The sequence below is a fragment of the Varroa jacobsoni genome, unplaced genomic scaffold (assembly GCF_002532875.2).
Source record: "Varroa jacobsoni isolate VJ856 unplaced genomic scaffold, vjacob_1.0 scaffold_1193, whole genome shotgun sequence".
Lineage (NCBI taxonomy): Eukaryota > Metazoa > Arthropoda > Arachnida > Mesostigmata > Varroidae > Varroa > Varroa jacobsoni.
Genome location: NW_019214095.1, coordinates 17,916 through 42,053, shown reverse-complemented (window position 1 = coordinate 42,053; position 24,138 = coordinate 17,916). Strand labels below are relative to the sequence as shown.

The 24,138-nt window shown below is 46.1% G+C and overlaps 1 protein-coding gene across 2 annotated transcripts in view; it reads left to right on the top strand.

Annotated features, from left to right (window-relative positions):
- Positions 1–23,904, top strand: part of LOC111267479 (uncharacterized) — a 95,870-nt gene extending 71,966 nt beyond the window's left edge. For both annotated transcript variants that reach the window (XM_022845753.2, XM_022845754.2), the window contains 2 exons: positions 18,832–19,024; positions 19,277–23,904. In XM_022845753.2, the coding sequence (XP_022701488.1) occupies positions 18,832–19,024; positions 19,277–20,516 (1,433 nt within the window). In that variant the 3' untranslated portion in view covers positions 20,517–23,904. The remainder of the gene's footprint in view (positions 1–18,831; positions 19,025–19,276) is intronic.
- The last annotated feature ends 234 nt before the right edge of the window (positions 23,905–24,138 follow it).

Sequence of the window (24,138 nt, the reverse complement as noted above, 5' to 3'; positions counted from 1 at the left end):
AGTCTTCCTTCGCACTCACTTTTATAATAATTTTAATAATTTCGTTCTTTAAGTTTAATAGCTGGACGACATATGTCCGTAGCATTACGTGCCGTATGTACGTAATGTGTATCGTCGTTGTGTTTACTTGCTCCGCTACGGAGAGATAAAAAGTAGCAGCGCTGGAGTTGAGATTTGGCTTCAGGAAACAGCAGCGGCAGCGACGTCGGATGCAGCGGCAGCAGCAATAGCATACTTTGAAAAATGAACTCCTCGGCGGATCTGTTCTATCTGATTAGCTCAGTTTAAGACGCGTTTTTCCTGCTGACAGATACACGCTGATTCGATATCAGGTGGGCGATGCATCGCCTAGCTTTTCACCGCTAGTTCTGCTAATGCTGAACGAACATACCAGCAGCCAGATAGGCAAACGTTCCACACAGGCAGTTTCGGCTCGCAGACAGTTCACCCCATCTTGTCGCTAGTCTAATAACCTAACATGCTCTAAATAACCTATTACGTAGGGATAGATAGAAGCATGCATCGTCCTCAGAACAGCCAAACCGGCCCAATCCGACCCGCCGTTGGGTTGGGATATTGCCATTTTCTGGGAAGAAGGTGATAGCAACAGCATCGACGGCCACTCAGGTGGGGCTACCGCTCCATAGTAAACAAATCTGTGCAGTATATCGCCTACTTGTAGAAGAAACACTGGTGAACGGGCTTTGATAGTTGAAAAGGTAGGCAGTTTGCCGTTCAACTCAGCTTGCTTCAGTACGACCTGCCTCTTTCCTAACTGCCAAATCCCACACAGGCGAAACTAGCGACAATCTGACGACGATGACTACGAGAATGGCGAAGATGACGACAAACGATGAAGACGGCACTCGTTCCTTTGCCATGCGGCGGCGGCGGCGGTGTTTTTTTTTCGTTGTTGTATCGCTCAGTTTTCGCTTCTTGCTGCTTCTTCTGTTTCGTTATTTCTGCTTCCTTTCTGCTAGCCTGTCAAATTACTGCTGCCTATGAGAGAATCGTGCTAAGGCCACGGTTGTCGTCATTGTGGAGTGGCCCGCGGTGTTCCGTATCCCCCCCACGCCCGCCTGCTGCAAACGACGACAATGAAGTTTAGGCCAACGGTCACCCAGGTGCGATGAAGGTGCGTTGGTGCCGTCGCCAACACGAACGCGGCCAGTACCGATAGCGCCAGCACGAAAGAGCTCAACAGCTCACTCACACTGAGACAGAGTCGATACCTTCTGCTCAAGGTCTTCGTCTTCTTGGTCCACCCCTCCCCCTTCGTCCTCGCTTGCCGCAGGCCTTAGGGTTTGCACTGCGCGCCATCGACATTTTATGTTGTTGCTATTCTGTTGGTCTGAATGTGTGCACGGCCGTCTGTAACTGTGTTTATGCACGAGCCTCACAATACGTGCAAGCTGTGGCACATTATGTAGCTCACGATAGGAAAAACACCTGTTCGCGCATTTTCCGAAAACTGTTCTTCGTTACTTTGACTAATTGTACTGGCAGTGTCGTTTGCTATATGCAGACCACTGTGGCCCGCCGGTATCAAACAGCAGAGAAAGTCGCTGTTAATTAAAATAGAGCAATGTAGCTTTGTAAAGCTTCGAGTTGGGAACACGTTCGCTTTGTAAGTTTTATATTGAATAACCGATTTCTACGGTGTGTGGTTTAATAACTACATCTATAAGCTAGCCATTTCGTGGCTACGAATTAGAAAAGGAAGTTACAGGACCAGGCGAAGCTCTCAAACACAGTGCTTGAGAGTGAACTGAAAGGCCGGCAGACTGCCATGCTAATATCTGAATGTTTATGGTCCTGTGGAGTATCGCGCTGACGCCTGACGCCCGTCAGGACACGTTTCCTGACTATATCCTGAGAAGCCTTAGAGCGTTTTGTATATATGTGTGTTATCTTCAAGGCGACCTACGACGGTGCTATTACAACAGGTGGGCCAAGCCACAGCAGGACGTCAGGTCAACGAAATGGTTCATCCAATCAGCGAATCACCGTACGCCTTAGGTATGTCTAGGTCTATAAAACGGTAAGATGCCGATGCTGCTGCTGTGTTAAAAGAACTAGGATAACATTACGTATTGGCTGTATCGAACATTCTGCCCGCCATGGCAAAATTCACGTGGAAAGCAGAATTTTGAGCAAAACCACAGCCTCACTGTATTCTAGCTATGTATATGTATATATATATATATATATTCTTAAACAACAAGGTTTTTCCGCAGTATAACAGTAGCGTTCATGGCCATTCCCTAGTATTAGTCACTGTGGGAGGCTCACATAAACATGCCGATAGGTGGGTAGGTGCTCTATGTATCTAGCCATGTGTATGTAAGTGTGTGTCTGTTTGTAACTAGTATGGACGTATGTATACGAGTCTAAGGCTCAAATAGAGCAATCGCTAAGAAAGGACCAGCGAATCGCTGCAGCAGCAGCACAAGCACCAAGGCGAGTGGCGGCAACAACGGGCGAAAAAGGGCCAGCCGTCCTTCCACTGTTCTATATAATATTCTATGGTATATAGCAGGGATTGCCAGACGCACCACCCCCTCCCAGGTGGCCTATACCATATGAACTTTCTTAGCGTGGGAACCAACCGATCCGATCTGAGAAGCTGATCTGCTCCCGACGCACCAGCGGCCGCTGCGCCTGTTACCGCTGCTGTTGCTATTACTTTTCCTTAGAAAACTAGTTATAGTCGTAGCAGCGGTGCTAGTAGTTTTCTAGTCTTTCTCTTTCCCTCGTCTATTCGATCGCCTTCCTCTGAGTGGTGAAGTTGTGTATGCCTATCTAACAGATCGACGGTGCCGGCTGCCGCCGGCTGGCGCTCACTAGCGAAAAGACTGGTTCGAGTCCTGCTGCCGCTGCCGCCGCCACCACCGCCGCCGCCGCCGCCGCCGCCGCCGCCGCCGCCGCCGCCGCTGCTGCTGCTACTGCCACTGCTGTTGTTGTTGTTGTCGCCGCTACTCGACTCGTTCGCCGGTGTTGGAGCCGGTGCTTTTACCGGTACTCATTGGCCGTCAGCCGGCGGCAGCGCCGAGACGACAACGGGTAGACGAAGAATAAAATAGAGAGAAATGTCCGACAATCCTCTGCTGAATCACTATTGCTGTTGCTGGCCTGAACTCAAAGAACGATTTTAGAAGGCCACCATAGCCTGCTGCTGCCGTTGCTGTTGTTGTTATCCGTCAAATAGATAGGGTTTTGTCTTAAGTTAGTCGAGCAGGTGGCGCCGCAAAAGACTGGGATCTCTAGCTCTCTTGTTGGCTGTACTGTTCTCTGTGCCTTTTTGGTTTGTATGGCTCTCATACATCGTGAACCAGTGCCGTTAAAACAGCACCGCGCGGCCCCTCGGACCTTGCGGAACACCACACGAAACACTTGGGCGGATGGTACGAGCAAGCACGTATGCTGCATGCATAGGCCATATGAAGCAAGATTTGTTTTTTACTGCTACGTGTTCCTGTTTCGTCTAGAGAGCGGGGAAGAAACGAAGTTCTTAGCCCATCCTGAAGAGCGCTACATGCACGGAGATAACTGGTATGGCTGAGTTAAGGCGGCAGGATCAGCTGCATCGCTGATAAATTCGCGCTGCTAAGATGGGACCTGCTAGACCTGTGCGATTAGGTTTTAACAGCATTCGTCCTGCGATTGCTGGCCGGACTTGCTAAGATTTCAGTCGTTGTCTACCTATTACAGTTCGAAAATAGCGGTCTAACTCGACTAGGAATCCCTCTTCCGTGGCCCTTATTCTCTCAATCCAAGCAGAATAGGTACATCAGGCAGAAGGATGAGTGTGAATGCCACAATGGGTGCCAAATCGTTATATAAGGAGAAGAGAAATGAGTTTTGTTAGGTGTTTGTAGCCGCCGTTGCTCCCGCCTGGGTTGAATCCACTGACTCCTGCAGTCTTCTGCAACAGCGGCGGCGGCGGCGGCGACCACTCCAATGAAAGAGTTTTTAGGTAGAAAGGCCACGCCGTAGCGGCTCTTCGATTTTGTGAGATAACTCGATCGCAGTGGTTCAACCTGTGAACCTGGCAGGGTTCATTTCCTGTCGCGTCGTTGGCTGCCGCCGATTAGTGCGCGATGCGATAGTAATGCGCGGACTGTTACCGGTTCTACTTTAAAGGGTGCTCTATGTTGGGGTCTCGATTTTTCTAGCCGTCGTACTCTTGTGGGCTTTGTCTGTCAGCCAGGCTGTATGTCTGCATGGTCGTTTACCGATGGGGTCTACCTTTGTACTTTATGAGAGGGAGCGGCCCATCACTTACAGACGATGATGGCTGCAGCGGCGGTAGAGGCAGTGGATCCTACGACAACGCCTTACTGCTAACGGTTTGAGAACGGTGTTGGCAGAGGTGGCGGTTACTTGTGGGACTCTATCTAGTGTATACACACTCGATGTTTACACTCATAACAAGGACTTGTTACGATATTTGCTTTCCCTTTAAGATTTGGGTGTACGATGTAATGTGGCGAGAGATAACTGATGGTCAACGTGCCTGGAAAAAGAAACTTCTGTAACTCTGCAATAGTGATACGTCTGTTAGTAGCAGACACCTGAATACGGGTGAGAGGGCGTTGATTTAATCGGATAGATTCAGTTGATAGCCATTTCATTGCTATAATTTAGTTCAACTTGAAAATGGCTTTTGTAACATTAATAAGTAAAAAATAATTTTGGTTTGATACCTAGGTTCTGATGCTTTGGCAAAGGTTTTCTTATGCTTGACTATAGCCATTACGTTTTTCAGTATAGTTAAGCGTTTCTAAGTTTCGAATCATTCTTTCATGTCTGTCTGGTGGCCATCTTAAGTGGAAGCAACAGACGACTGTCATACTACAAGAAAGTAGCAGGGATGACAAGTCGAAGTGCTTGGTTTGTTGTTGGAATTACGTGTAAATTTTTTATATATCTCATAATCTCGTATTCCAATAAGTATTTCTATCTGAATGGATCCTTCTTAACTATTCATATTGGCTACAGCTATAGCTACTGGGAAAATAATAAATCTAGTGACCCTACAGGTCTTCAGGAAACGACCAATGTGAAGTCATCAACTTCGTGGAAAAGGCATGGATTTCCTCTTGCGTTTGCCTCACGGCCGAACGTGGTCACAAGCAGGCCCATTGATTATTCGATATGCTTGAACTAAATTGGCCACCAAGCATTCCATGCATGTTGTCTAACTGGCTTCAAGGTTCGATTTCTGATGCTTTGCGATCCTATCCGGCGTGGCGTTTCAGCGCAGTAGATCTTGAGGCTTCAATGATGTGATGATTCTTGCTGCTTGTTGTCCTAATTGTCTAGGTGCACAACTACAGAAAGCGGTTCTCCTAAGCAACTCTGTTGAACTCCACTACCATTCTGGCTTCTGCAAGTGTTTCAGCTAACCGGTCGACCACAACGCCAGCTGGCATCGCGCAGATCTAGCAGCCTATTGGTACAATCATGGTCGATCTGTGCACGCCTGTCTGGACCACTTCCGAGTGAAAGGACGACTTCGGACGGATGCGGTTGCTTGCCTGCTCAGAGCCCTAAGATCTGGCGAGAAGGAAGTGGTGAGTTCATCGATAATAGCAGAATGGCTACAGGGGGAGCGGCCATGGCTTTGGATGGCCAGCAATGACCAGAGTTTGTAAAACTATGGTCCAAACTGCTGGGACGGCTCCCAGGACACCGCCACTATTGGCGTTTTGCCTTTTCTCACATAGTCATACAGGCTAACAGCCTGCACTGCTGTACGCTCAGAGGGTACCAAGGAATAGGTCACAAGTATTGGGCCCAATCCTTCTTTGCTCGTTCTCGAGCTAGAGCGATAGTAGCAAACGATCGGCGCTTCTTGAGGTCGCGCTTTTCTTTGGCTTTTTCTATTCTTCCTGTCCGCTGAATAAACGGTGCCGTTGTTAGCTTCTTGTTGAGTCTCTGACATCGATCCGATCCCGTCGGCTACGGCTATCGGCTGAATAGTCCGCCACTCGATAAAACAGCTCGAAGAGATTTCTACTGATATCCATCAACAAGCATACATATCTATTGCAGCTAACAAGCAATGGTAAAAGGTGTTCTGTACATGGGCACGCCTAGGACGGAACGCTGACATCTGTATAGTAATCTTTAGTTGTTGGAAGTGAGCGGAAATGAAGGAAAACCAGACGCCCTTGTTGTGTCTTCACTGCGACCTGCGACATCGCTTTGATGGCTGGGCATTGATGGGTCGGGATTGGACAGCTGGCCAGTTGGTTTGGTGTCGATTGGCCGCTTTCACACGGCAGCCACATGAATGCGAGAGTAAACTGTGGTAAAGGAAGATTCTTGTGATCGGTTTATTCCTTTTCGTCTCCTGTTCCTGACATGTCATGCCAGCAGCTCAACAGCGGCTATTGGTGTGATGATTTGGCTCTCTCAAATCCGTCTATATACTTTCACGCCAACCATGTTGTTCAAGCGTACAGAAACTGGAAAAAGTCAATCATCACATTCGTTGGGTTAGTCTTGCCGACGTCTGTAGTTAAACCCGAGTCTACGGCCGACTACGGCGTCCCGCGCACCAAAAGTAGATTAGATTTGGGGGTCAGAGGATGAAGGTGTGTCCTCACAAACCTCATAGGACTTTCACCAGTACTAACAAGTGTTAGTATTACATATATGAGGTATCGGTGGCAACGACGTTCTCAATGCATTTGTTCGCGCTACGAAGACATTTCATTAGAGGCATTAAGCCGGCCACTGCAACAACGACCAGTGCAGACTGGTCGGCATACACATGTCCATATTCCGATGGAATAGATAGCGGCGAATTAGAATAATTTTGGGTCCGATGCTTGAAGCCCGCTTGTGGTTGGGCGCTTTTTGCTCCTTGGTGTTCTTTGCACGGAGGTGAGTTCGGAGAGGAAATGAATGTGAGCGAAACTGATGGGTGCCGATCGGCTGCTCGCTAAACAGGATCTGTATGATGCACTTCCACGAACAGATAGTATATCACTCACTGGCACTTAGGCTGTACCTAATTAAACAAGCCAAAACGATTTCCCTAATATAGAGGAGAAAGGGGTATCATCGGCCGTTGGTGTTCAACGGCTGAGCCGCTGCTACTGATGCACGTATTGCAATCGTTGTTACTGTTTAAATTACACTGACGGCATGTGGACCTAATATTTGAAGAAATGGTCTTCCTGCAAGGACTCAAGCACACATGTACGCCTTATGCGAGACATGTGAATACTGCATAGAGTAAGATTCTTTGCCCTGGCTGCCTCCAACTTTATCATGTGCCTGTTCTGTTTTCCATTAAGATTCTCATCTTAACTAGTCACTGGCGGTGCATCGCTGGTGCATGCTGACGGTGACAGCAATTGATGAGCTGCATCGTTCTTTTGGCGGCTTCCGTCCTCAAACAAGGGATTCTGTCCCATTCTATCTTCGTAAGCTTTACTGGTCGGAACGTTCGCAGATAAATGTGTCCGTTGACGAAAGACACCGACCCTTTATAGCGACTACCTCTCATATTGAGTTCCATTGTCTCGTATAAGATAGAGTGTTACGTAGCAAGTGAACTGGGTTTAACTGACATAGCAACAAAACGGCCAGGGCCATCACATCGTAGTGCATGCTTCGCTGGCTTCAACAGTCAACCGTCGTCTAATTTTCCGTCTATACCAGTTTCGGACGACCTAACCTCGTACAACTTGCCTGCCGACAATGGCGCTGTCATGGGAAAAACAGAAAGTTAAGCACGTCCTCTTGTCCCTGCTCTGCATACGTACAGTGTCACACAGGGTCAAAGGAGGCGTTAAACAGTGAATCCGCAAATATCTAGCGAAAAAACGATACGAGATACTACAGCATTCAACGTTCTTTTCGTTCTCTTGCTTTTTTTTTTTGTTATCACCAGAGCGAACTACAGAATATCTATATCATCATCATCCCATTGCTCTGCACAATTCGAGATATCCACAGGTGCGCGAAACGGCGGTTGGCCGGAAGGACTTCGTTTAAATGCCCGCCATGCTTGGACGCCCCCAACGGCAATCCGGCTTGAGTTATATTACTGGCACTGTTTACGTGCCCGGCGCCATCAGTCGAGTTCTTTTGGCGTTGCTTATTCCCGACGAAGCGGACTCCAACGGTCGTTGCTTGAAGATGCACGTATCGACTTGTATCCGCTCTTGAAATCGCGCTTCGAGCCGAGCGAGAAGAGGAAATACCTTCATTTCAACGTTTTTACCCTTAGTCCAGTGGCTGTATTTATAATATGAGGAGATTCGGATATTTCGCCCCTGGTTTTACTCGGTCGTGTTGATACTGAAAAGCAAAGAACAACAAATCACCACTAAACAGAGCTTTATCATTACAAGTACTCGTTCTGTATCCGCTCTACCGTGGATGCATCGGAGTCCCATAACTTCGTTTAAATGGACCTCAGGTTGAGTCGTTCTGGAGCGTTGGCGCATCCTGTGCTTGAATGAATGACAGCAGTTGAAACTGTGAATGAGCTTGGTATGAGGCCAGCTATACATTCGCGTCTTCATTCATATGTAGATCCCGTCAAGTTGATTTGAATGCACTGCATGATGTATCTAAAAATAGATAAATAATATTGCGCCTTGCTGTCTCCTCCAGTACCCACCTCATGCGTAATAAGCTTAGTTAAGTGAGATCATCACATGCGTAACGTAGCGAATTTCCCCCGTTACGCTCCGACGTTGGCAACGCTCGTTTACAATCCAGGTCTAACAATTAAAATAGAAAAAAGGACGTTTATGTCGGTGTGTTCGATAGATTGATATGATTCTTTGCTGTGGATACCACTGAAGTGTAGTTCCTTTTGGTACAAACAGGAGTCCGCTATACTAGTATGTGTGTAGTATATGGGGTATAACGAAACCTCGTTTGCTGTGCGGGGGATGCTACGGAACCTTTTTCGCCGTTCGGATTTCCTCCTGCTCAATACTCTTGAACGATTTGCTGTTTTTTGGCAGACGTATTTTGTGTTTTATAGGTGGCTTTGTCATCGCACCATTTATGCGTGCTGAGCACGCATTGTCGTCTACTCCACCATATCAGCGGACTCCATTAAATATAAAACACTTCCTTGCTTTTTTGCCTCCTTCACCCCCGCCTCCCCAGCAATTTCTTTTCTCTCTCGTTTTTTTTTTCAGCCAAATATCCTTGAAAGTTTACAGAGCTGATAACTTCACCGGTTGTGGCAGACTCGTCCTTCTGTTCGCGGGTATGGCTCAGCGCCGCATCACTCGTGCGTCGCGCCCAACAACCACCTATTATTGTTAGGCCTACATACACCGGTACGTATAAGAGTGCGTACTAGCATATGTCTATTGAAAAGAAGTCAGTATCTATGCGTGCTAACGCCGGACACAAATGCACAAACGATAACAACAGCAGCTGCAGCTGCGACTTTCGAAGCCGTCGAAGTTTTTTTTTCTTGTCAAAGATGGCTGTGTTCCCGTTCTCATGACGTCGAAACTTTTCGAATAGCCAGACCGGATGGGCAGGCTTCGCTCCCTCGTTCCTATTTTGCCTTAGTCGGCATGCATCTCGAAGGTGTTCAGCCAGCAAGTGAACTTAATAGGCCACTACCGACAGAAATGCCTGGGCCGGCAAGCAACCGTTCACCTCTCAAACACGGTGATTCTCTCTGGTCTAATATCGATAATAATAGTCGTGCCACCGGTTAAAGTCAAAACGGATAGCCACCAGTGGCATCACATCGCTGGACACAGACAGACCGAAAGCCAGACCTCTTTTTCGTCTAGGTCTTGAAGCTGGTAGGATGAACTGGGAAAAAAAGGCTGTCACTGGTGATGACTTGCCTACGCTTTTTATTTGTTGTGCGTTGGTCCATCAATCCACCCGTGATTCAGCGCGTCCTTCCTCGAAGCCACGCGTCCACGTATTTTACTTCATCCGTGTCCGTATGGGATGGACCTGTAGTATCATGGCTAGCCGGGCAGATGGTAAATTTTGTTGTTATACTTTTCGGCGCGCCCACGATCTCACTCGACTATCGTTCGCTGTTCCGTTCAGGAACTATGGGGCATTGGCCAGTCGGGCGGAAAGATAGCCCAATGGACAGCCATGTCTAATCGTTGCCGCTAAGGCGCTACTTACCCCGTACCACCTCTACTACGGCTATGAATATTGCTACGATAAGCGGAGATATTATAGTTTCGTATAGGTGCACGCTGCCGTCAATGCTACTGTTGACACCGCTATCGCATCGTATCATCTCATAGCAGACGTTAGATCAGCGGAGTCAGCAGCTTGTATAGTGATAGCATGCCGGCAGTCCATATAGATACGGCATTAGCCGGTCGTGTCCATAGTGGATAATCGATTCGAATATGAAGGGTGCCCCCTGACGTCGTGAACCGGACATGTTGCCTCCGGCACAAAAACACACGGGCATAGAGCCTTAGTCTGTGTGAGTCGAGTAGCCGTTACCAGCTCCGGTGGAGATAAATAGCTGAGATGTACTTGATTTCAGCTCAACTGAGCGCTGACTAACTAGCTCGTATCAAGGTAGTGCTCACTAGGTTAGTGAGTATTTGGGAGGTTACCCTCAGACCTCCGAAGAAGGTACCCCACAACCTGTGAACTGTGCCCCTATCGACGATTAGGCCACTCCCAATATCCTTTTCGACATTGCCTTACTAGCGGCTGATTATTAAGGGGACGGACCCGGAGCCTTGCATCGTGTAAATTCTACCGGTGTATAACATAACACCACATAATCGTGACCACGTGACAATGTTTACGCATGAGATCCTTAGAAGAAGTTTGCGTATTTTGCGTTGATTGTTCCACACATCGTATGGATGTTGTGTGAAAACTTATTTTTTTCTCAGTATTCGTTAACCTATAGTATTACGATCGAGTCGCGCCCCATCGATAGGATACTCAGTTCTCGATTCTAACTCCTAGCAAGGATTTCCAGCCAGCGGCTTTTCCTCTACAAAACAGACGAATGGTTCAAAGTGAGTCCTGCTATACTAGCAACAGCTGTCTGGAAATGGTGTGGCGTTGACCGGTCTAGGGTAAGTGACCGTGGCGAACATAATACGACGCAGTCGATGTCTCGTATGTCGACTGCCGCAAAACGATACTCGCCAAGTGAGCTGCGTTTACCGTGAGCGCTTTCCGGAGCGACATCCTCGACGCTCACATACAAACGCATACAATTTGTATAGCATTATTCGATCATTATTATACGATTTTTTTTTATATATTTCTTTTAATTACATCCAATTGCTTCAGCTCTCGGGATCTGTCATTTCATATCGTCATCTCAAGTAGAAGACGAAGAAGTTGTGATTTGCTACGTGATCTTTTTGTCTTGGAAAGCTGCCTTCGAGAGCTTTCACGAGGGTTGAAATTTCTTTTAAAAGAATACACCTGTTGCATTTTCATTTAGTCCTGTAGGCAGTCTGGGAAGTATTGCGTGGCAAAAGGGTCCATAAGCAAAATACAGAGGTCTTTGAGGACACAGAGCTTAGGAGGCAGCTTTGAACTAAGCATGCCGCTTGACACGTAACAGCTTCCTGGCAGGACAAGCTCTGGAACCTGTAGACCGGCTAACTGCGTGTGACCGATACACGCTGAAGATTGTACGTCGATGAGACTGTGTTTCTACCGGTCACCTTTCGTCTCTTTGGCTGCTACCTATTTGCGTGTTCTAGCTCAAAGCGGCCCATTGGAATAGTATTGCGAAGCTAAACCCGTCCAAACCGTCGCACTTTTTGTCCTTGCGCGGTATCATTACGAGGGTGAATCTTCTGCTACTTGGCGTTTGCAAGATATCTGTTAGTCGTTCGGAAATTTTGTCTATGCTGACATGTCGCTTCGTTTTTTTTCATTACGATGACATAAACATGATAGCAGGTCATTACCAGTTATGTACTACTCATCTATCGTTGCTTAAGTAACAGGAGTGGTATGCTCGGTTACTGTATGAAATGGCCAATAATCGAATGTCATGATGCAACGCGCGGCAAAAACGAATGAAAAGGTGCTTGTCAATTGGGTAGAGGCGGTATCCTCTATCTGAGGGCTAAGCTTAGACGCGCTGGACGCGTATCTTGGACGTACCGTAATTGATCCCGATCCGTTTTCATTGGCGCTTCTAAATACTGAGATATTTAAGCCGATTTTCTGTCAGTGTCTTGTCCTGACGCTGATCCTGTGTGTTTTTTAGGGGACACTGCAAACAGAAAACACGCCAACTTACATTAAACACAAACGCGTGCAGTAGACTAGATAGCCGTATTGCTTCTTTTCCTGCAGTTTTCTAGCAGCTCGAAATCCAACCGTCGCTAACAAGGTCGAGTAAACGCGCTGCCGTTATCCCTATAGAGTTAAAACGATGAAGAGGTTGCCTCGAGAAAGCACACATCGAATACAAAGGCTGAAGAAAATAGAGAGAGGAAAATATATCAATGGGATGTAATCTGAAGATATTTGCCTCTAGAAAGCCTCACTCCACCAACAGATAGAGTTCTTGAAATGACCTCTGCTCTATATAGTCACATATGATCCGTAGCGATTGTGTCACGAGAGGCTCCTCGAGTGCATTTGACTGTGTTTTGACGACAGCCCTCTTACGTCAGACGGCAAATGTTACATACTACATGATAGAACGTTCGAGGTATATATTAAACGAATGAAGTTGACGGCCATTCTACCGTCGCCTTCCCCTGTGGCTCTGATCGTTGCTATAAACGTTATCAATTCATGTTGGTGACGGTAGCATCAGCTGTATCCATTTGTCAGCTGTTGACATTTCAATTTTGGTCGCTTTTGTGTATTCCCTCTTCGTACGATCCGTTTGGTTAGGATGCTGCTGAGATTTTTTACAGATTACGGCAACGTATGGGTTCCCTTTAACGCGAAAGTCCGTACTTTCAAATATGCCAACCGCAATGAGCGGTTTCCTGTTGCAAGTGGTTCCAGGAAACCGTCTAAGCTGTTGAACTTCATCATTATAGCAGGTACCCCACAGTATCAAGCAGACTCAGCATATCATTAGACATTTAACTATTAACCTTTCTTTAAAAGAAAAATAAGAAGGCCTACCAGGGTAGATCCGATTCTACTAATATTCCTATCGGCGCCTGTCTCTCCGGCATTCCAGACGTATGATGCGTATGACCACTTTCTACGCGCTTTGGCAGTTGTTACGGGTCGATCTGGCCTTCTTCCCAATCTCGTTGCCGAGTGGTCGATATCGCGGTTAGACCACGGGTTTATCGGCTATAACGGGACCACGCATTTGTTGGGCTGCGCTTGTGTTACAGACGTTGCCGTCGTGAGTTTCTTTTGCGTCCATCTCCGCCTCGTCCTGTACGGCCCCGCAGTGAGTCGTCAGCACGACGACTTGACGGCGTGTCTCATTCCATCGTATCGTCTCGCATTCCGTCAATGTGTCTCAGATGCTGCGGCTAAGTCTGCGTGCCCCGCAAGTCTCGCCAAAGGACGGGCATAAGCTGGAAAATGTCACCTCGTAATAGCGCCACAGACAGGGTCGGATAGGCGGCCAAGCAAAACACGAAAGGGTCAGAGCAAGTGTCAAAGAATTGAACTGAACGGACGACTACATCTAGAGAGATGATAATGCTGGCAGGCATCCTATCGACATATCTATGCTTCCGTTGACAACGACTGGCAAGAGCCCTTCTCGACTAGCTCCGTGAATCGTCTAGGATATCTATGATTACTCTTTAAGCCACCCGCTGCTATAATGTATAGTTTTAGGTACTGGTGATTGGATTTGTCTGTGCCATTGACGCGGCCGATCAGATCGGGGCATGGAGTTAGTAAGTAGAGCCGCTCAAATACAACGAATATCGTTGTCCATAGCATTGTAACCGAAGACGTCTAGGTGCGGACCCGAGAAATCGGTTGCTTGAGATTACGTTAGCCACTCGAAGAGAGGTCCTTAACAAACCTAGCCTCAGATAAGCTGAATTTGGAGTGCATCCCATCGAATATTTGATGGCTGACGGCTATCGTTTTCGGGTACATGCAAAAAGACAACCACTCGTAAAAACATCGGCCACTTAATTGAGCCGAATAAATATATAAATCATAACAATTATGAGCGGTTCCGCGGTCACTTCCTGTCTGACGACAGCCACAGATACCAAATGCGTTTTAAACAGACGAGCACGACCGGAGTGATCCGTTGAGGGCCTGTGCTGCTACGTGTACCGGTATCATACCCAAATTTTAGTGTTCCCTTGTTCCTATTGTTAGATACCTGCTATTTTCCGATGATTTGTAAATATCAGACAGAGAGAAGGTAGTAGAAACGCTTGGTCGATATAAAATCTTGTATGCGCATCGCCATCATGAGAAAGCAAATGGTCAGTGTGCAAATTTTGCCGGATGAAACTGATATTTCGAATAGCTACTGTCTGTCAACGAAATGTAACCAAATAATAAATTTTGGATTTAATTATATTGTAATGTTCTTAAAGCAGCACCTAAAACAACCAATGGTTCGATTAGAATATCACGAAACAAAGATCAAAACCCGTAGTGAGAACATGTTCCGTAGCTTTGCTTTATCCAGACGCTTACCTTCGACAACCCCTCATCGCTTTGCCCAGACATTTATTTCGAACGTTAACTCGCTTGCAACATGACGTTGGCTACGTAACATAGATACGAGCGAAGATCAAGGTGCACACAGGGCGAGAGCGACGCCTAATCTATCGCTTATGGCGCCGCCCGTGCTAGTTATGCCGTGATGATCACCGTCGTTTCCATGCATCTGACAGCCGCTCACCCCAAAAATGGTGTCACGTTGTCTTCCGGAAGTAGCGGCATCCGGCATCTTGCCGCTGTGCATTTGCCGATTCGCTGTTTTAGCGGGGCACCGTCGACGCAAGTGACCAAGAAACGATTTCGCACCTAACTGGCTGGTGTAACTCGTTGTCGCTAGCGTCGAGCGGCTAGCTGCGAATTTGCGCAGCTGCTCTTGCCGTCGCTGTTGTTATTGTTACTGCTGTTGTCATTGTCGCCCCGTTTACTGTTACGCTCATTATCATCTCCTGCCAGGCATCATCGTACTAAAGGCAGACACTTAGGAGAAAGAAAGCCGCCCCAGTGGTATCGGCAGCAGTAAGATGGCAGACGTGGTCGTTCCTCGATAGTCGCCACCTATCTATGGCGTAGCTGGTTTGCGACAAGACCAGTCATGTACGGGTGGACAGTATTGGCGTCAGTAGCTGTTACTGAGCTAGGATCGACGAAAAACACCGAGCTAGCTCCAAAAAAAGTAAACGAATAGACCGGGCGTAATAGCTCAAGACTCAATATGCAATGGCTGTGCGTGTGTGAAATCAGCTTTTTAGAAATAAGTATTCTACAGGTATATGCACATTTACAGGACCTATGTCGTCTCAGTAGTGCTGGATACTCGCCGTTGGTCTGGCACTCGTGTATATTATCATTCCAATTGGAGCTCCTGAAGGGATCAAAATGAACGCTAACATTAGCAGATGCTAGAGGGAGATGGTGGTACGAAAAATTGTTAGGAAAGCTACTAGTCTTTGTCGTAACGGTTATATATGAGGTTTACGCATCTACAGATACGTACGTGAACCAGCACGGTATTAGCCAGTGGTTATTAAAATTACGAGCTTAGTTATATGTTTGAGTTCACAACTTTATTCGAATAAAACAGTGCTGCCAGAACGGTGGCAAAAAAATGCGCCAGATAAGCTGTGGCCCACGAAAGCGGCTGAGAACAATCACTTATATAGGTAGTCTATCTTTCTTTCTATGCTGTAAAATGTGAAACATTTTCAAACGGAACGTTATCAATCACGTAGATGACGTTTAATGAGTACGAATAGTTTTTTTGGCTTTGCTTCTCGTCTCGTCTCCACCGTGCATCGCCGTGGCGTAACATTAAAGTATCTTTGCTATAGACGAGATCGGATCTAGCATCGGCATGTTATGGTAAAATGCGATAGGTGCACCCCCCACCGGACTCCATGGAACTGAACCTCAGTCAACGTCAAATAAACGTACGTGGATTGGTCACGTCAAATGAGCGTGAGTGGATCTCTCGTCATACACGTCGGCACGAATTAGAGGATTATAAGATAAATGGGAACATTACGATAGCATTCGAGATCATGACCCGTAGGTAGCAGGCCAGCAGACGGTTTCGGCAAGCTTACCCGCTTATAGTAGTATAAATAGCGAAGACGCTTTCGTAGCAAACTGGGAGATGAGAAACACGCCCTATAGTTGCTGCGTACGACGAACCGATAACGGAAACCGCAATCATGATCACCACTGCGTATGGACCCATTAGCCCCATGTCCATCCACCACAATCGACATTATAGCAATATTACGTTATTATTGCAGCGGTTACTGTTGCTACCGTCGTGGACAAGATCAGCCCGTGCTAACAGTATCGGAAAGGAAGCACACTAGGACATGAGCGTCGGCGTACGCAGCGTGATACCAGCAACGTCCCCGCCACAACTACACAAACGGATCTAGCCAGAGAGATTAAGAGGAAAAAATAGAAGAGAGGTGTTGGCCAAAACGGAAAAATTGTCACTATTCTTCACTTGCGGCTGATGGGGCGCAAGGAGTACTGTCTGCGCTGGCACGACTCCTGCGTTCCTCACGATTACTATTCTAACGACCTCCATACGGGATCGGTCAGAGTACCGCGTGACCAATCTGCCTCCCGCATTTACTTGTTCTTTGTCTGACACTGTCTATCCGTCTGCTTGGCTCTTCATGAACTGTCTATTGAAGCGGTATTGGCTATCACTGCTCGGCGATCGTTTTTCGTATGTCGTCGTTTCCACGTCTACACATTTAAGCCGAAGGCAGCTGCGACGTTAGACGCTCACGGCGGAAGTGGTTGGATCGTTTACCGTTCTCTCGTTCATCCTTTCCGTTTCTTCGCTCTCACGCATCCCTTGATTGTGTCATCTGGGCTCCCTCCGTACAAATTTCATCGCTTGCTCACCTCGACGGGCCGGTAAATAGGCGGGCACAACGTGAACGTACAAAATGAGTATCTATGATACGTCTGTGTTTACGCCGACAATCAGCCGCAGCAGCGATTTCTATCGCTGTAAGGCTCTGTGCGTTTTGGTGCAGCTCCATGCCATTGCAATGATGTGTCACCCAAATCGCTACAACGTCCTTGTTTCTAGCGACGACAGGGTCCAGATTGCTGGCCTTATCCTCGTCGCTTTGTTCCGTAAATCTCATCTGTTCGAGCGAAAAAAATGCGGCGATTTTCAGTATTTTTTTTTTTGTCGCCAAAGATGACGACGACAACGACGATGCTGATGGTTTTTACAATCGAAGCCATAGAAGCAAACGTCTTATTTCGCTGTTATTGGTTGATTGTACAACAAGCGCATTGACGAGAACGTGAGATGCCAAACACGCCTAGAGAACAAGCGGTATGGATCTCCTAAATAGTGATATCTGCCTAGAAAAACGGAACTCATTGAGTTCCGTTAGCAGTTAGCAGAGAGGCAGTTGGTAATTCTAATAGGTATGTATATAGATGCTTTTCGATAGGTGGCGTCCTGCGAGGGAGCAACCTTGTCGGCGGCAAAACGAGAAACTCGGTCGATTCGCTGCTTGTGACACAGCACTAAACAAGCCGTAAAAAAGGTCAACATCACAAATCGAGCGAAAGCCGGTCGAATAGGACATAAAAGGACAGACAGTAAATTGGGAGATATTGAGCAGTGTTAAGTGGCCGAGTTGATCCCTTCTTCACTTCTTCCATGATCTCCCACACCACGTCTCGTATCGGAGCCTACAGCGTTAGGTGGCATGACATACCGCCGTCAATAGAAGGCTCTCCGTCATACCTCTCGCCATCCACCGGCACTGCCAAGACAACAGCAACACAACAGATTAGGAAAATTATTCCTAATCTCAGTGGCAGGTCTGTTCGCTTAAACAAACGCTAACGTTTCTCACCTCTAGCTGACTCAGCAATGTGGTTAAATCGGCTAAAAGCCGTTCGTGGGGAGGCGGGTAAAAGGTAGACGATAGATGCATTTATATCTGTCGTGACGACATGGATCGACTGAACGACGTGCTCCGCTTTTTTCTAATATAGCGGCACCACGAAAGGGAACGCTGCAACGTGTTTCTACCTGATATCGGTGCTACCGTAAACGTGGTGGCTGTCACCATCACTGGCTGCCTTTCGGTAGTAAGCAGCATCCATTTCCGCCCTTTCTGGCAAGCCACTGTATCCTGACTGATGTAATCACCGTAATCTCGTTTATTATGGGCTGTCCTACTGCCAATAGGGAAACCTGTGGGACTACAGTACTTCCAGTATGATACCGCTGGCGTAATCAAGAAGAAATAGATGTATATGTAGGAAAAGGGAGAAAGAACACATTAAAAGACGTTCACATGATTCTACATTGTTCTTTAGAGCGTTGTTATTTTCTGCTCTCTTAGATAGGTTTTATTTGGCTGGCATTTTCTAACTAGCCCCTGTGGGCTAAGCTAATCTCAGGGATACGTTGTAGTCTAGGTTCGAACTTGGGCGTAGAAAGACAGACTTCGTTTCGTACTGGAAACCAGCCATTTTCAGCCAGACGGAATGGCTACAGCGATACCGGATTTAAAACTCGAAACATAGAGGTATTTGCTAACCAACATATGCATGCAGTTGGACCGCACCATTGGTCATGATATTTGTATGTCTTTTACGGATCAACACTTTATATTAACGAAATACGTTCTCTTGTTTCTATTGATTACTTCGTTATTGGTGTTTCAGGGATGGAAACAAATATTACGTTGTGGCAGTTTCTACTTGAGCTGCTAGTTTCCAATCAGCATCGACATATCATCTCGTGGACGAATAATGAGGGTGAATTTAAGCTTATCAATGCCGAAGAGGTTGCACGACTATGGGGTTTACGCAAGAACAAACACAATATGAATTATGACAAGCTTTCCCGCGCGCTCAGGTAAGACGGTATCCGAAGTATTTGGCGCAAAACACCTTTACTCGTTCCATGTCTTTATTCGTTCTCCTCTATAGTTGTTTTATGCAGATGAGTGTTGATATAGGATCAATTAACGCGTAACTGTTTGAACGTTTGACTAGCAAGCCCGTGCGTTTGTTGATGTGCTGCGCGGGGGACCTTGTGACTTGGTCTTTTCCCTTACCTTATTTACCTCTCTCTCTCTCTCTCTTTCTCTCTGCCTCTTACTACTAGGTACTACTACGACAAGAACATTATCAAGAAGGTGTTAGGCCAGAAGTTTGTCTACCGGTTCGTCACGTTCCCCGAAGTTGTGAAGACGGAAAACAAGATCCCGTTCCATGTGAAGATGGAGTCAATTTCGTCGCAGCCCTCACCCCCGTATAGTTCTGAGTCGTACTCGCCCGGTGGGTACTCACCGCAGCGGATCGCGTCATACAGTTACCCAGCCGTGCCTCAGCCATCAAGTCCTCGCCAGGCTGAGGTCCGACAGGCGGCGATGCAGGCGGCGATGAACTACCAGCATGCCATCAAACTGGGTGAATATGAACACCAGATAAAGATGGCAGCCGCTTACCAGCAGCAGCTCGAGCAACAGCAACAGCAGCAGCAGCAGCAGCAGCAGCATCACCAGCAACAGCAACAGCAGCAGGTGGAACTTCAGCTGCAAAGGCGAGCGAATGAAGACCAGACAAGTCCACCGCCTCCACCTCAGGTGGCTCCCCAGATGCCTCCTCAGATCAAGAGCGAACCAGCTAGCGCCGACGATGCTGAAGATCTAAGTGTCCGACCTCGTGACCGAACAGGTTCGGATAGCTCTGTTCATACAGGTAAAGCGGGCGGGATTTCGGAGCACGGCGCCTGGAATCTCAGCGCTCGAAAGCGCTCAGTCGATGAGGGACGCAAACCTGATGAGGTCAGCTCCAGTCAGTCACAGTCATCCGGCCTTCAACCAACCTCTCCGCTACCCATCCACAAAAAAATCAAACAGGCCATGATTGCGCAGATGCAGGCTGCCTCGCAGAACGAGTCGGATACGGACAGCTGTTCCAGTCCGAAATCTTCTAGCTCTTCAACGGTACCCTCTGTATCCGTGATCAAGTGCAAACCAAAACCACCTCCTATTCCGGTACCCCCATCGCCACTGAACGCGAAGATGCCTTCGCTGCAGACACCCATAATGACTTTCACCAGCCCGTTCTTGCCGAATCAGCAGACGGTCCCAAAGGCACCAACCTCGCAGACACAGCCTGCTCTCGTGCCAACCTTTTATCCCATGTCACCGGGGTTGCCGTTCCCTTCACCCAGATACTCCTCAAGCAGCTCATCGCCAACACATTTTCAATTTCCTGCTAGTGGACTGCCGTTTGCCGGCTTCCCCCCGCTAAGTCCCTTCCCAAACCCTCCATATTCGCCTTTTGAGCTGCCGGCAGTGATCTTCTCGCCGACGAAATCCATACCAGTACTACAGTAACTTTGTAGACAGAGGCGAACAGGGATTGTCAATGAAACGTTTACGAACATAAATAGTTTTGTATATAAGTTGTCATAGAGTAACGGCAAAGGACAAAGAATAATAGGGAGTACGATTACCTAATACTCTGAAATTATTCGCTTATAAGTAGGGACAATACATATATACCTGAATATCACAGCCGTAGCAAACGAAACGAAAAAAAAAACAACGACCTCATTATATATATAATGGGAAAGAAAGCCACAGTGAAAATCATAGATACAGGGGAGCAAGGACTATTTTTGAGGAAGGATCACTCTTCGACGCTGTGTCTATTCTCTCTAACTGTAGCCTTGCGAGGCTGATCTCAAAATTCGTCCATTTCTTTCGTTGTCTGTTTGATCGTAATATTTCGTGTCTCTTTTGCTCGTTTGTTACGTACGTACGCGTTTAGTTGATTTTTCTCGACCCGTTGTATTCTACCCGTCTCTTGTCAACTAAAAACCTGCGGACCCATAACAAGAGAACCCTATTCGCAGCCAACCTCGCTCCCCCAATAAATGCATGAATCAATAAATTGCTTCTTCCAAAGTCGTATTTAGCACGAGTGCACTAGTTTGTGTGGAAACAAAGAGATCTAATGCCCTACACGCGACCTGTGATGGCTTCGCTGCAACGCTGGCATACAGAGCCCATGCGGCGTGGCAGAGCGTTTCTTCATTGATGCAGTTGAGCGGGACTAGCAACTGTCGTATGCAGGCCTCGTAGGCCTCCGTCTTACACGATATCTATCCAAATATACATAACAACATGCGTAGAGTGCGACAGATAGACGAATGTCGAATAGCTAACTCTTCAGCGGTCCCGCTTTGTCTGCATTGTGAGGGGAAAGGACGCGATTTCGCGTTTTAATTCTACCCAGTCAATCAATTTGGTGTTACTTGAATAGGGAATAGTAGCGCTTCTGATAATCGGAGTGATACAGATATTGCAAATGGTGATCATGGTGACGATACAGAATCTCGGTAGCGGCAAGCCGCATGAAGTAACGGCCTTTACTAACGGGAAGGACTCAGCAGCTGTCTGATGCGCTGTAGGCGTGCGAAACGCGAAATAAGCTTCGCGTGTATATGCTAATTAGAGTAGGTCATATATGATTGAGCCTTAACACAGCAGGTCGCGCAGTCCCTGAATGTTAACGATAACCATAAAAGAAGCGAATGTAGTGGATATATAGAAAATGGATAACCCAAAAAACTAACTGAATTGCTATCATCGTTGTGAACAAGCGTTGCGAATCATAGAACCTTTGTTACACGTACACATACATGTATATAGGAAATGTACATATATAAATACATATATATATATATATATATAAAAAATTTCATATACACATAGATATAGATACATTTATATATAGAGAAAGATGACGAGCATAGACGAGACCAGGAAGCGCTAGGTAAGACCGAGCGCAGCTCCCCTGGAAAAGAAGAAGTTCTCCAGGGGAGGGACAGGTCACTGATAGAAGGATAAAAATGCGACATCCCGTGTTGCGACATCGTCGTCTTTGTTTGTTTAATGTCTGAATCATGTCGCATCAGACATATGTCATATATTCGTTCACCGTTCGATTGTAGACTAGCCACACACGCAACATAAAAAATAGACGATCAATAACACGGAAGCATTTTTGAAACTGGGCAGACATTGCGAATCAACCGTCACAACTACACACATATGTAATACAATTATATTCTTTTAGACGTCACATCAACCCTATAATCCTTTTTTTCTATCACCGTAATCCGCTTTACGTACAATACACAGAGAGACCCCAAATGCATCCAACCCATCGTCGTTCAGGCGAGTAACCCCCGGCAAACGCTACAAATGTTACAGTTGTTTGTTCTCACTATTGCGAAGGTGGAGAAAACAGGAGGTAAAAGAACTGAATGAAATATATATATATATTCAACACTTAATTATATATATAGTTAAGTGTTTATACAGGGCGGTCTTGAAAGCTGTGACGTTATGAAGAGGAACAGAGGCTACATGCTGCGCGCCGACATTGGCTACTAACGATGACAATGGAACAAGACTTTTACCATTTTTCGTTGAGACTTTGTTGGATTAGCAAAAATAGCAGACTTCGATGGATCGGCCTAGGTGGATCTATATCAATTTGAGCGTTGATGTTAAAGAACGAAACCTTAAATAAAAACCTAGTAGATTCACTGCCGATAGTTTCAACGATTATACTCCCTTTGCGCTCGGTTTATAGTGCACTGTCCAGTCTAGATAAAATACGGGGACACTGCGCACCGTGCGGCAACTATTTCACGGTTTTCTCTCTACGATAGATCAGTTATGTAGGTGCACGACGATGGCCAGTGTATTTTAATAAATTGACGTTGATAAGTTGTTCTGTACAGTTCTGTACCTCATGATATAATTAAACCGGTCAGACCAATGGGAAACTACCGATGTTTATAAGCAATGAGTATAAATAAATTTTATATGAATATAAATCTCCATATATATATATATATATATATATATATATATATATATATTAGCTATAAGAGAGAGCGAGAGTGAATATATGAGGAAATATGTTGAAGTGTATTGAAATCAGAGGAAATCATCTGAGAAACGAGTGTATGTCAAATAAAAATATTTTTTTCCAATGTTTTAAACGAGTTGTCTTCTACGGGCTCTAGGTTAATGTTAGTGTTTCTGGCACTTGTGAGGTAACGCTTCATCGCCGTTTAATTCTGAAATAAATACTCGTTTATATCTTTTACGCTTACGCTTTTGCACAGAAAATCACCGAAATTTAAATACAAAAATCTTCTTTGAACGACGGCGGAGCGCCACTTCTCGGACGTTTATATATATATAAGAAAAGGTTGGGTTATATGGACCAAAATTTGCTTAACCGTACGATCGAAAACAACTGCAAGCTATATGAACGATTGATGATTTCGTGCGAAGATGTTAGCCATTTAGGGAAGACAAGGAGAAATACGTTTCTATCTGACGAGGCTGTGATTATCACTAGCGAACACAATGCTTTATAAGTATTCAATATCTAGTTCGATAGAACTTATAATTTTGCTACCATAGACCCATATGAATTTTTGTTGTGCACTCGAAAGCTGTTTTGGGAATGACCCACGTACAGGCACGTCCACCGTAACGATAAATTCACTAAAAACCTTTTCAAAAGTAACCACGTGTGATATATCGCTGACTCCAACGACATATGGTGCAAAGCATGCGATACTTTATTATAACTGGACATATACACATATACGAGTGGCCCATATTGCCCCATCTCACCCTTGCCCGTCTAATGTTTAGTAATAAACTTTAAAATAACCACTTTTATAAAACGTAACTTGCTTTCTGTTTGTTTCTTACAATGTAACTTTATGTAAAAAAGTATGGCGATGATAATTTTGCTTATTCATTATTAAGAAAAAGTTTAGTGGAACATAGCTGTTCCCAAATAGCCGCACTTTTTGAAATTCGATTAAACTGAAACATCTAGTTATACGAATCTCACCTAATTTCTAAGCCATGTACACATTCTATATATATATATATATATAGCACGGAGTTTTAGCACCTA